At 36.5% G+C, this 12,515-nt stretch overlaps 1 protein-coding gene across 38 annotated transcripts in view; it reads left to right on the top strand.

The window, feature by feature from the left end:
• TCF4 (transcription factor 4) overlaps positions 1 to 12,515 on the top strand; it is a 345,675-nt gene that overhangs the window by 206,198 nt on the left and 126,962 nt on the right. For 24 of the 38 annotated variants that reach the window (XM_033087741.1, XM_033087730.1, XM_033087722.1 and 21 more), the window contains 2 exons: positions 9,762 to 9,891; positions 10,356 to 10,405. In XM_033087741.1, coding sequence (XP_032943632.1) covers positions 9,762 to 9,891; positions 10,356 to 10,405 — 180 coding nt within the window. The remainder of the gene's footprint in view (positions 1 to 9,761; positions 9,892 to 10,355; positions 10,406 to 12,515) is intronic. The other 14 variants (XM_033087763.1, XM_033087749.1, XM_033087738.1 and 11 more) reach the window with 2 other exon arrangements.

Here is a 12,515-nt window from a genome sequence, read left to right as displayed (position 1 = left end):
AGTGCTAAATATCAAGTTAAGACTTCTTGTTACTTACTAAGGAGAGTAATTTCTCAGCCAGCTCTTTTAATTTCTTCTAGCCAGTTTTGTGTGCTGTGTTCCCCAGAGTACTAACCTCTCTCTTCAGAACTCTCCACACTCCATCCCTCTTTTTGTCACTGCCTTTGTTCCTCTTTCCTGCTGAGTCTCTTCTTCTGGAGATGTGTGGGATCCCTGAATCTGTTCCTCCGGGTGGTGCCTGCGTTACCCCAGATTCTCTCTAGAACCTGGCCTCACTGGGCGAATGAGGAACCGTTTGACATTGCAACATAGTTAGAGAAGTCCAGCCATTTTCCAACCAAACCAATCATAGATGAAAACAAATGTAAAACATCATGTGTGTTTACAAATGATGACACAGAATTTACAAATGCTGACTCCTCAAATATATTTTAAAGGGCGTAGAGAATAATCAGGAAGCCTTAGAAGTTTTGTGGGAAAGATGTGTTGAATCTTTTACATGTTGAGGATCAAATTTTAGGGTTGTTTTTTTTTTTTAATTTTTTAATTTATTTTAAGTGTGTCTTTCCAGGACCCATCAGCTCCAAGTCAAGTAGTTGTTTCAATCTAGTTGTGGAGGGCGCAGCTCACAGTGGGCCATGTGGGGACTGAACCGGCAACCTTGTTGTTAAGAGCTCACGCTCTAACCAGCTGAGCTAACTGGCCACCCCAAATTTTAGTTTTGATGGGTGATGATTTTAAAAGCCACTCCAGAGGCATAGGAGAAAAGCGAAGGACCAGACTTAATGTATATAGGTGTAGGAGTTTTATGTCTACCAGGCTAGAGATGGAGAAGTTATCATGACCATAAACGGTGAAATCACGTAAGCACATTCTGTAGTTGATTAGTTATTAAGGACATGATACGTAGCAGGGCCTACTGTGCTAGGTGCCAAGAATGTAAAGGTGACTGAGGCTCATTTTCTGCCCTTGAGGAACTTCCAGACTAGAAGGGAGAAATTAGATGCATAAACACTTACTTGCCATACAATAAGGGAAATGTTACAACCGATGATTTTTTTCAGATGAAGTAGAAAGAAAAGTCTCGAAGAAAGAGAACTGAATGTGAGAGGACTAAAATGAGAGCAGACTGGGGGAAAAGAAATAACAACAACAAAATGATAATAATAATAATTAAAAAAGAAAACGCATTTGAACCTCATTAGAGAAGACAGTTGACCACACTATGGCAATCAAGGGTAGAGATGAATAACAAGAGGCTGTGGAGAACAGAAGCAATGGCAGTGAGAGATTTCAGACACAAGACCTGGGATTTCAACTGAGATGGCATGCTGTTTTATGGCCTAACACTTCCTTGGCCTATTACAAATTTATATAATATACAGTATATGTGATACTTATATATAGTAATATACCGTATTACATTCTAACTTATACAACAATATGTTATATAATAATTGTATTCATATATATGTGTGTGTGTGTGTGTGTGTGTGTATAAAACAATACTTACAATTAATCAAGGCTGAGTAAGTGCTAGGAACTTTGCTAAGTACATTATCTTATATTTACATATACTTTGCTAAGTATATTATCTCAGTTAATTCTTACAATGAGTCAGTATAATTTATACCAACATTGCCCAAACAAGAAGCCTGAAGACGGCAAGGGTTAGACAGATTTTCCAAGGTTATCCAAGAGATAAGTGACACTCACACACAGGCCTATCCGACTCTGCTGATTTAGAGGCTCCTCCAGAGTAAGTTTGACAGATGAGCTTTTGATGTGAGGATGAAGTAAAGAGAAAGAGATTGACTCCTCCTAATGGTTGGGGTGAGGGCAAGAAAAACGGAGAGTAAGAAATCTGGAGGGAGGGAGTGTGTGGGTAGAGGAGACGCACAGGCTTTGAAGTCAAGCCTAAGTGAATTCCCATCCTGGCTCTGCTGCTTGCCAGCCACATGGCATTGGCCAGGCAACGTTCCCACGCTGAATGTCCCCTTGTGTACGATGAGGGGAGGGGGGTCATATCTTCTGCCTTGTTAGCAGCTGTGACTGGCTCTTAGCATACAGTAACAATAGCTGCTGCTACAACTATACCTATTATCCTTCCCACTACTCTTCACATTCTTCCTCCTTCTCTTCTTACTACTAGGACTACTATTAGTGGTAATAGTAGCTACTACTATTATTAGAGCAACAGTAGTTGGAATGGATAATGGAACAGATTTATGCTAAAAAATTCTAAGATAGTTACCTAAGTTCTCCATTTGATCCATAGTAATAGTTCGTCTGTGTTTATTTCAATATTTAGTGAGCATGTGCCATGGCGGGTCTCTGCGCTAGGCAATAGGGAGTTAAAACATGAGTAAGTTATTTCCTGTCTTAATTAGTATTTAAACTAGTTTGGCCTTTATGCCACATTTCTTGATAAGCCACGTATGGAGGAAAGAGAACTTTGGTTGAAAAACTGTTAATGCTCAATGAAAGCAGACCCACTTAGAGCAGGAGGCCTGGAAGGATAGTTAGGACTTAAAGAATTTCACAATGATTTGAAGACTCCCTTATGCAATTTCTGCTTCTCCAGGTAACCTCAGCCTTCTCATGTCATGTGGTATGCTTGTCACCTTATTTACAAGTTCCAATAGTTGTCGGGATACTTTATTTTACAAAATCTTATGGAGTTGGCCATTAGACTTAATCTGGCACCTATGCCAGGTGCTGGGTAAGCAGTGTAAAGGAGACCCCCGTCCCTATCCTCCGGGAGAACAGCCTCTACCATACACGAAAATGGTTTTTATAGACCTTTGCTCAGAGGGGAAGGCATTTCCAACAACCTTGAAATGGAACCTTCCCCACTCAATATGAAGAAGACTGACAAGTGACAGTGTGATTTCCTTTATTTTACTAAAATTGCTATTTATTTACCTGGCCAAATATACTTTTCAGCACATTACTTATAGCCACATGTTTATATTTATAGGAGAAGTGGCATTAATTCCCTCATATGTTAACAGGCCTTATTCAAATTGTTCTATTTTTACTGTGGAACGAAATTGCTGAAGAGAAACATTTTTAGGCAAGTAGTGACTATAGCATACTTATCAAATTATACATTAAATAAACTTCCTGCCCTGGGAAGGGACATAATCTGAAAAGAAGTTAGTTATCTTAAATTCTGTATTGTTTATATAAGATTTCTTCAAATCCACTTTTATTGTAGGTCACTGATTGCTTTTGTGTTTTCTTTTTGCTGTATTTCTTTCTTCTCACTAATAAATGTAATCCTCTTTTTAATATGTAATAGAAGACTTGGGATTCCAGAATGGATTTTCAGAAACTATGGAAAGACCTCCTCACTTTATTGTACACGATACATAATGTATTTTTTTTTTTAATTTGGGAGGTAGTCAAATAGGTGAATGCATAAATCTTGCCAACTCTTGGGCAGCTATAATTTCTGTACTAAAATGCATGAGTTTTTACTTGATTATTACTGTTATACATTAAATAATAGTTAATATGGTAACCTTTACATCACATTACAACTTTTAAATACAAGGTATTGTGTTTATTTATAGGAAAAGACAATATATTTGAATGTTTGGTGAAATGTAATCACTACTAAAATAATTTTGTACAAGGTCAATTGAATTCTTTGGGAGTTATGCAAATTTCCAACCAAAACTATTAAATGCATTCATTTATTTTTTGGTAACATTACAGGGGAATAAATATATATATTTTAAAATAACATGATATATATCACATAATATTTATTAAATGTCTACAATTAGCCTTGCAAGGGAGAAACAAAATTGAACCAATTTGAAGTCATTTATCAGTGGCTAATCCAGTATTAAGAATTTGAATTTATTTAGCATCACATGATTGATAAAATTCTATCAAATACTTTTGTTATTTTTGCATACCTAGTGTGACTAGTTTTGTTCTCATGTATAGTTGAATTAACAGTCACAGTTTGCTCATGCTTGCAAAAGCAAAATTAAATGAGCCATTGAAGTAACCCTTGTGGCAGTTCCAGGAAAATGGCCACTTAAGCTGAAATTATTGAGATTGATTGTTGGCCAGTTTCTTTGTTAAATATGGAACAAAACTGCCCATTTCTTGTTGCCAGCGTAGCTCTAGGCCATGAGGCTATGTCATCACTGTTTATGTAGACCCTCATACTCTTTTCCAGTTTTTTTATGGTGACTTTTCAAAATTATTATCTCGATGTATACTTTTCCACTGAACATGGAATAGAAGATCTGACTGACAGCAATTCACAACTCTTGAGGAATCTTTTATATAATCATCAATGGATTGTAATATGGGACTATGAATTGGAGGGACCGAGGAAGGAGGGTAACTATGGGCTAGACACCAGTTCTGCTGGACATTTTACATATGTTGTCTCATCTGCTCCTGGTAACACTATGATCGGGCTTTTATTATTCCCTTTATACAGAGGAGGGGAATATGGTTGAAAGCAGTTGCAGAACTAACCCCCAGTCATATTGCTTGTGTGCCTCTGAGCTAGGATTTCAGCTGATTTGTCCAACTCATACCCTCCCTCTTTCCTTAGGAGGTTGAGATTCTACTTCTGACTGGTTACAATGTGCATTCCATGTTTATACAGTAGAAATGGAAAATGCTGACCGAAAGCCCTTAAAAGAACGTTTTTGCGCCATGATAATTTTAATAATCTGCCCTTCTCTGCAACACAGTAGCAATCTGGGAAGCCCCTGATTATGAAAGTTACCCTGCCATCTTTTCTTCCTAAATGTCCTGAGTTCTCTTTTGTTGAAACCAAGCGTAAGACAGAAATCAAAATAAACCAGAAAGGTACATTCCAGGACCTTCAGGCTCAGGAGTAAAGGCTTTCCAAAGACTGACCTTCAGTTTTGAGCTCTGAAGTTAAAAAGTGGACAGGTGGAAATATTGTGTTCTTCATTGCCCTTTGGTGCAAGATATATTCTATGTTGCAGAGTAAGTGCCAACCGCAGCAAAATGACCGTCCCCTCCTGCTACTATAGAAAGTCAGCAATGGCCCTTCTGTGGTCAAAATGGCAAATTCAGCAGCAGCTATTCGACAGGGATTTGCAAAAACTTCCCTGTGGCTGTTAGGAATCTTATTCAGCAGTGTCTTTCAAAACCCAATTCTGTGCAGAATGAACTCTGTAGAAATGACCTCAGTTGTGATTTTAGAAGTGTTTTCAATAAATCTAATTTGTAATGTTTTCAGTGTGTATTTTGCCCTCAGCACTGCAAAGTCGATTAGGTACCTGTACATATATCCAGTATTCCTAAGTTTTATTGTGGTTCAGAATTTTCTTTCCATATTCACGTAAAGCCTACCAAAATTCCTCCTGGCTTTAGAGAGTCAGTTCGCCATACAAAGCCACTATACATCACTTAGGTTTGTGATGAAAGAATGGAATTGCAGCTGTGTGAGTACTAGAATACCCAAACATGAATTAGACTCACAAGCATTTGGCAATAGTTCAGAAAAGGAGCTTAATCTGGTTTCATCTGAGACTGCTTTTCTCTGTTCTATAACATCCCCCCAAGATGTTGTGTCTGATATCGGATCACAACGTAATGGGAGTGACGCAAAATCAGAGAAAGCCCTAAGAAACCAGGGGCACATTTGCCTTTCCCCAGAGATTTTTTTTTCTCTTCTACTTCTTTTTGTTCCTCTCCCAGATTTCAACTCTGAAATTCAGGGTCATTCACCTATTAGATGAATTAATTATAAGCCAAAAAGCAGCATTCATCGTACTCTGATCTCACTCATATCTATAATTAAGAGTAAATATAATCTTCCTTTTTAGAAATGTGCCACCCACCCATTACATTTAAAGTGCTGACTGAAATGAAATAATAGTTCACAGAAAGATGATTTTAGTTTAAGGAGAAAAAAGTTGATAAATTAAGCTTGAAGCAGTTAGTTCTATTTTTGATTACCATTCAGTTATAAATCTAATTTGAGATATATGCTGCTTTTCTGTTACTCAAGTTTAATTCATGGTTTGCATTCTCGGTTGCATAAGCAGAGAGTTCAGTGGTTGATCAAGATTGTTAAAAAGCTTCCCCCAAAAGAAATGGGGGCCGGGTTGAGACTGTGTTCGAAAGGCAGTCTGAAACCCAGATCTGATGTAAAACCAACAAAAATTTTAATTGAAAGGGACCCTCACAGAATGCTGCACTTGGCATGTCAGTGGCTGTGTTGGGACTGGCTCTGCTGAAGAATTGGCTGTAGGGGGTGGACCCCAAAATATTTAAACCTGACCGACAAAGTCAGCCTATTTTGTTCTTTGGTTAGGGTATTTTGAGTCTTAAAATTGTCTTTCAAGAAAATAAGGACTGAACAAGGGGAAGGGCTCATCTCATCACATTTCAGACAGTTAAACAAAATGCTAAACTATGGGTTTAAGATTTACAGGTTAGCTCTTCGAGATGCCACATCTTGCTTCCAGTATTTCCTGGCAGATGCGGGCAGCTTTCTACTGGGACCCAGCATAACCGCAGAGCATGAGCTTGCACAATGTCAGAAACCTAAAACCTTTGTAATCCTATTTCAGGCAAACGAGAATGTGCCCGTTTTAAAAGTAGACTTTAGCTTTCAAACTTAACTTCTATTAACCATAAGTTTGTCTTTATATACATACATATGTATATATTTGTGTAGGTAAATTCATATATAAATGAATTCCTTATCCATTTTATGCAATATTTAATTTACCTTATTAAATTGAATGCCATTAACTTTTTAAAATTCATAAACACAGGTTTTTCAGCTGCTGGAAAATTTTTTATCTTATTGCTACAGAGAGTTAAGTGTGTGACATAAAGGCCAAACAATAGTAAATGGTCATTGTTCATTTCACAAGTATACTCTACAATAACAACACATATTTTTTATCTTAATTTTCCCTGGGGGGGCTGGTTAGGGCCCCCTTAAGTGTGAGGAAATGCTTATTTTTGTTGCATTAGAAGAATGATTCCATTGTCTGAGTGAAAAAGAAAAAGGAACAAACAGGTCTAAAAAGATAGAAACAGGAATGTGCTTTGTAAAAAAAAAAAGATTAGCACAATCCACTAAATGTTTGTAAGCGCTGTCTGGTCTTAGTACTAAGTCACTCTACATAGTTCATGTGGCTGGCTGTACATGCGAGAGTTGTATGCATGATTTATTTGCAACTGGCCCATGAAATGATTTTATTTTAAATTAACAACAATAAGGTCAGCCACAGGCAGTTAGCTCTCTTCTAGTTATCATTTTATATTTTTCACAGCTCTATGGTGAAATGCTGCTAAAGTACGGTATAACAACCTTGTTCGTTTTCAGTGTGACCTATTGACTACATCTGTCTACTTTCTTGGGAGTGAAAACCTTTGCCACCAAGACCAACAAAATAAATCAATGGTTAAGCTCCTTAAAAAGACAAATAAAGATTTCAACATATTTGCTCAGCCCTTTTCTGAATGTTTTATATCATTTTAGAAAAAGGAAAATGAAGAGGGTATTACCTATCTACAATACTAAGTTATCCACGGTTACCAACAGGCAAAGGGCAGTAGGGGGAGGACAGAGAGGGTAAAAGGGGTCAAACAGATGGTGAGCACACAATGGATATACAGATAGCACAGTATAAAGTTGTACACCTGAAATTTATATAGTGTCATTAACCAATGTTACCCCAATACATTTCATTAAAAAATAAGATACCAAAAAAATTATCAATCGTATCATTTTCAAACTCCTGTTTCCAATGAAATGAAGACTCATTTGTAGATTTACCAAACTATAACGAGGTTGTGATTTAAAATCATTCAGTTTTATTGATGGAAATTTCAGAGAAATCTTGGAAATGCATTTGGACTTAAATAAATATAGACTTTGTTAATAAGATGTACCAAGAGTGAAATTTTGAGTTGAGATTCTAAAATGTTGGAACGCCATTCCTAAAATGACAAAGAAATCACTTGATGTTACGCTGTTGGATTTCTGACTTGTAGAAAACTTTTATTATAAAGAGCTCTGCATTTTAGTTTGTCATTGTATGGCATTTTGATATCCTAAATTCAGAAGAGGCAATAGTTGAGCATGCAGATGTCAGATTTTTTTCTGGTAAATAATCTGGTTTTTATTAGGTGTTTATGTGGTAAATATTAAGATACTTGCAGGGAGTTTATTACTCAAAATGTACTTCCAACTTAAAATCTCATCCTTGAAGTTTTATTTTAAACTAAGGTTTATTATGTATCTCTTCGAAAAGTCTTAAACTGGAATCAGCAAAGGCAAGCTTGTCAGTAACTGATTAGTCCTTTATAGATTACTCATCCAGCACTGAAAAAAATCCCTTAAAATGGAGAGGTTCTCTTTATGATATTTAGCTATATGGCGGTGGAAAGGGGAGGCTTGAATTTTTGATTTTCCAGCTTATGGGTCATATTTGACCAACTGCTTTCACTAGAAGACATGCCACTTTGTTGAGCTATTTAGGAATCAAAAAGACTGTCTTAATTTAAAACAAGGACCCTTTGTTTTAGTTGGTGACTGCCTTGTGAAATTTTTCAGTTCTCAGCGGGTTAACCAGGGAACAGGGGCAGAGTCATAATTGGCCTATTTAGAGTATTTTGCATGTGAATAGTGTGTTAGTGAAGCATCCCTAAGTCTGTTGTGAGTGACATGGTGATTAGAATTTAGATTAGGGAAAACACATTCTGTACTTTATCAAGGACAGTAATTAGTTCAGTCAGTAAAAGTTGATTACAAGTAACGATAAAGTTAGATTTTTAGTACTTAATTTTAAAATTTCTTTATTAAATAGTAAATTTGTTCTTAATATAAATGGTAGTATCTACACTTGTTTTTTTGCATATCAGAATAATTAAAAGAACAATGTGTTCAATGCAGAGTATAATCAGGCGATTTATATGTTATGGGTAAGTTTCTATGCATTTTTTAGAAAATGTAATATTATTATATAATCGTTCATATGTCATCATTTTCGAAGGTTTAGTAATTTGTCACACTGTGATCAGTTAATGATATTTGTGAAAGTTTTCCAGTGTTCAGATAAATGTTTAATCTTTGGGGGTGTGTTTCAGCCTCCGATAGTCCTCAAGAGGGCATTCTAAAGTCTTTTAATTTGTTCCTGTTAGCTTCGAATGCCTACTATTTCTATAATTTTGGAAGTTAGTGTGAAGGTTTGCATTTCCTCCTGGTTCAGCTGGCATTTTCTGTTCTGTGGGTGGCGTGTGAATGTGTGGAGGGTCACGCCATACCGGTGCAAAGGCAGAGACGGGAGCCCCTACATTCGCCCCCAACGGGAGCCGCCCGGCAAGTCCTGTGCGTTCGAAAAATCAAAGTCTTCTTGGTTCTTGTTAAGGAAGGGCGTGAATAGTTCCCAGATATGAGCCTAAGTCTAGATAAAGAAAACATTAGTCTTACATAAGTGCCCTTTTCCTATAAAATTAAAACGTTAGTCGTCTTAAAAGATTAAAAGATTGCTTTAAAGGGAATCACCTTCTACCTCCCTCTCCAAAGTAGAGTATTAAAAAAATTCACATAGTTTATGCTAGCTTCTGAGACCGCTTTTCTTTTTCTTTTAGTTTCGTTGTGTTTTAATTGTTTCAGCTTGGCAGATGCTGTTTTCTTTATTATGTTGGTTTAAGTACTAACAATCAGTTGGGGGGTGGTGAATGTGAAAAATTAACCTGATATGTTTGTTTTCCCTTTTTTAACCTTTTAGCAGAGTCTCCTTGGAGGTGACATGGATATGGGCAACCCAGGAACCCTTTCGCCCACCAAACCTGGTTCCCAGTATTATCAGTATCCTAGCAATAACCCCCGAAGGAGGCCTCTTCACAGTAGTGCCATGGGTAGGTATGCCTCTGTCGGAACGCCTGGGTGACTATTAGGAGTCTTTTTCTTTTTCTTTCTTTCTTTTTTAATACCACCATCTCATCCTACCCTCACTCCCCACAAAGAGAAAAAAAAAACCAAAAAACATACAATTTTGCTCAGTTGTCAGGCTCACGACTCCCCCTCAGTAGTGCATTGGGTGGGTTTGCTAACAACTTGTAAGTAGCCCGAGAACCATTTTGGTGCAAGGCTTATTTCTTGTGTTGTCTTGGCTGCCCTTATAAGAAACAATGACGGCATTAAGAAGTGAAAAAGGCAGAATTTGATTTCTGTCAGAATAAAAGATGAACGTGGTACCGACATTTTGGTAAAGTAACGATGTAAGAAAATCCGGTCTAATCTAAATGGCTTCGTGGTTTAATCTGCTTTAGTTAGGAAAAGGGGCATGCGGGCAGCTCACAGCCTCTTCATTTTCTTTCAGAAGTACAGACAAAGAAAGTTCGCAAAGTTCCTCCAGGTTTGCCATCTTCAGTAAGTACTGCTTGTTTCTGCTTTGTATATTGTTTATTTCCGTTCTGTTTTGTGAGATGCGAGGGCGATAGCAGTAAATGAGGTTCCATGCCCCAGAGCAGCATGTTTATCTAGAATGTGGATGAGGAAGCAGTGACCTGCACGTCCAGCCACCTGACCCAGGTTGGAGTGATTAATGGCATATCCTGGAAGACTGGGTGGTTGTGTTGATATTCAGCAGGTTAAGCTCTGAAGAGAGCCCTGAAAAGGTGCCTGAAGTTGGAGGAGTTTTACCTGTACAGAGCTTGCAAGAGAATGAGTATTAGTTTCATGTGTTGGTTAAATTCTTTGTCAGTATTATGATGATTTATGGATTTGCATGCGAAAGGAGATTTGTGGAGAGGATTTAGGAAAAATTTACATGGGTTTCAGCCCAGAGTGCAGGGAGAATGTCTCTATTTTCTAGAGAGGTTGCTGAATAGCGACTGCAAAGGTAGCTGCATCAGTAGCCATTTGTGTCTGGAATACCAGGTGACAACTAGAAGAATCCAGCTGTAACCAAAAGCATTCTGGGTCTTTTTTAATCGCTGGAGCTATATGCAGGAGGGGCTGAGGTCCTTCTAGTCCCCAGTTAGCAAACGGTGGTTGTGATCACAACTAAATTCGTATCTTATTTTCAATTCTTATATATATTTTTAAATTTGAGGTCCTAGATTATTTTATTTAATTTTGTTTAAAACTGGTCTGTGTCTAATAATTTCCTCCTTATGTAGAATAAAAATATGAGTTCCTCCCTTCTTTCTTTGTTGTCTTCTCCCTTTTGCCTTTTATCCACTCTTTCTTCCTTCCTTCCCATAAGATAGATATTTTAATTTAATTCTGTGTTCTAAGGGCACTATTATTCTTTGAAAAGAATGCTAATGAGCCTCATTATAAGTTCTTACACTCTAAAATAAAATTTTATTTTGATTTTTGAAAATATGTGACGAATCAATACTTGCATATTAGTTTTATTTCATTTTTAATAAGTTGCAAGAGTAATAGTTTTGCAAATGTGCTAAAATTAACCCAAACACCTCTGTGTTTGAGCTGATTTCAGTTCAGTTCATCCAAAAAAAATTGATCAGTGAAAATATCAGAATATTTCTCATCAGGAAAAAAAATACAAATTTTATATGCTGATCATCACAAATGTGGTAGTGTTCAAGAGGTATCACAAAATTATCCATAAATATAGAAAAATATTGTGTAAATAAAACTGCCAATGGTATATAAAATAGTCACTTTGGACTACCAATAAGTGACTTAAAAATGGACTGAGTTGGTTCACCCTTTGATTTTCTCTCTTGCATTGAAATTGACTACTATCCCCTCAGGTTTTTATAAGTATATTTTAGGCTTGAAGTTTGTGGTGGATTTAATGTAGATGAAACTTTAGCTTTTAATAGCTTTTATGACAACTTCAAATGATATAGCCCTCACAGCTGTTTACATTTTAAACATGCCTGAACCTAATACGGACAGTATTAAATACAATAAGTGAACCTTTGAATGTTCTGAAATGTAGAATAGCTCTGTGCTCTAATAGCCATGCAAAACTTAAAGCCATAGTACCCTATTTCTACCTCATATTCACATAAATTTTGTTTTTCCCAATGCTAAAATAATGCAGAAATCTACACAATTTCTAAGGAGTGTTTTGGTGTGGCATTGGATATTATCTTTCTGTTTAATCATTGTTACCAACATTTTTCATAATTCATTGTAAATTTTTAAGTATTTCCATGGAAATTTGCAGTGGCATAGTTTTTCTCTGCTATTAAGAGACTTTATGTGTTGCTGCTATGTTGTCATATGTTCAGAAATATAAAAATATCTTTCCTTTCTTCCCAGTAAATCTGGACTTGGAAATTTAGTTTGTATCATTGAATTTTTGGTTTTTGGTAGTCAGTTTCGGATTCATTCTTAGAAAATTTATCTTGGCTAAACGTTTTAATTGTCCTTATGGTACATTTTGGTAAATAGAGTCCCTTTTTTGAAAGACAGGGAGGGAAGTTGGATTGAAATGGAAATTTTACCATTGTTATTTTTGTTTGTTTGTTTTTGTTTTAATCGAGAAGAATAAGATAGT

The sequence above is a fragment of the Rhinolophus ferrumequinum genome, chromosome 19 (genome assembly GCF_004115265.2).
Source record: "Rhinolophus ferrumequinum isolate MPI-CBG mRhiFer1 chromosome 19, mRhiFer1_v1.p, whole genome shotgun sequence".
Classification (NCBI taxonomy): domain Eukaryota; kingdom Metazoa; phylum Chordata; class Mammalia; order Chiroptera; family Rhinolophidae; genus Rhinolophus; species Rhinolophus ferrumequinum.
The sequence above is the reverse complement of the archived record's forward strand: the minus strand, read 5'-3'. Positions and strand labels throughout refer to the sequence as shown.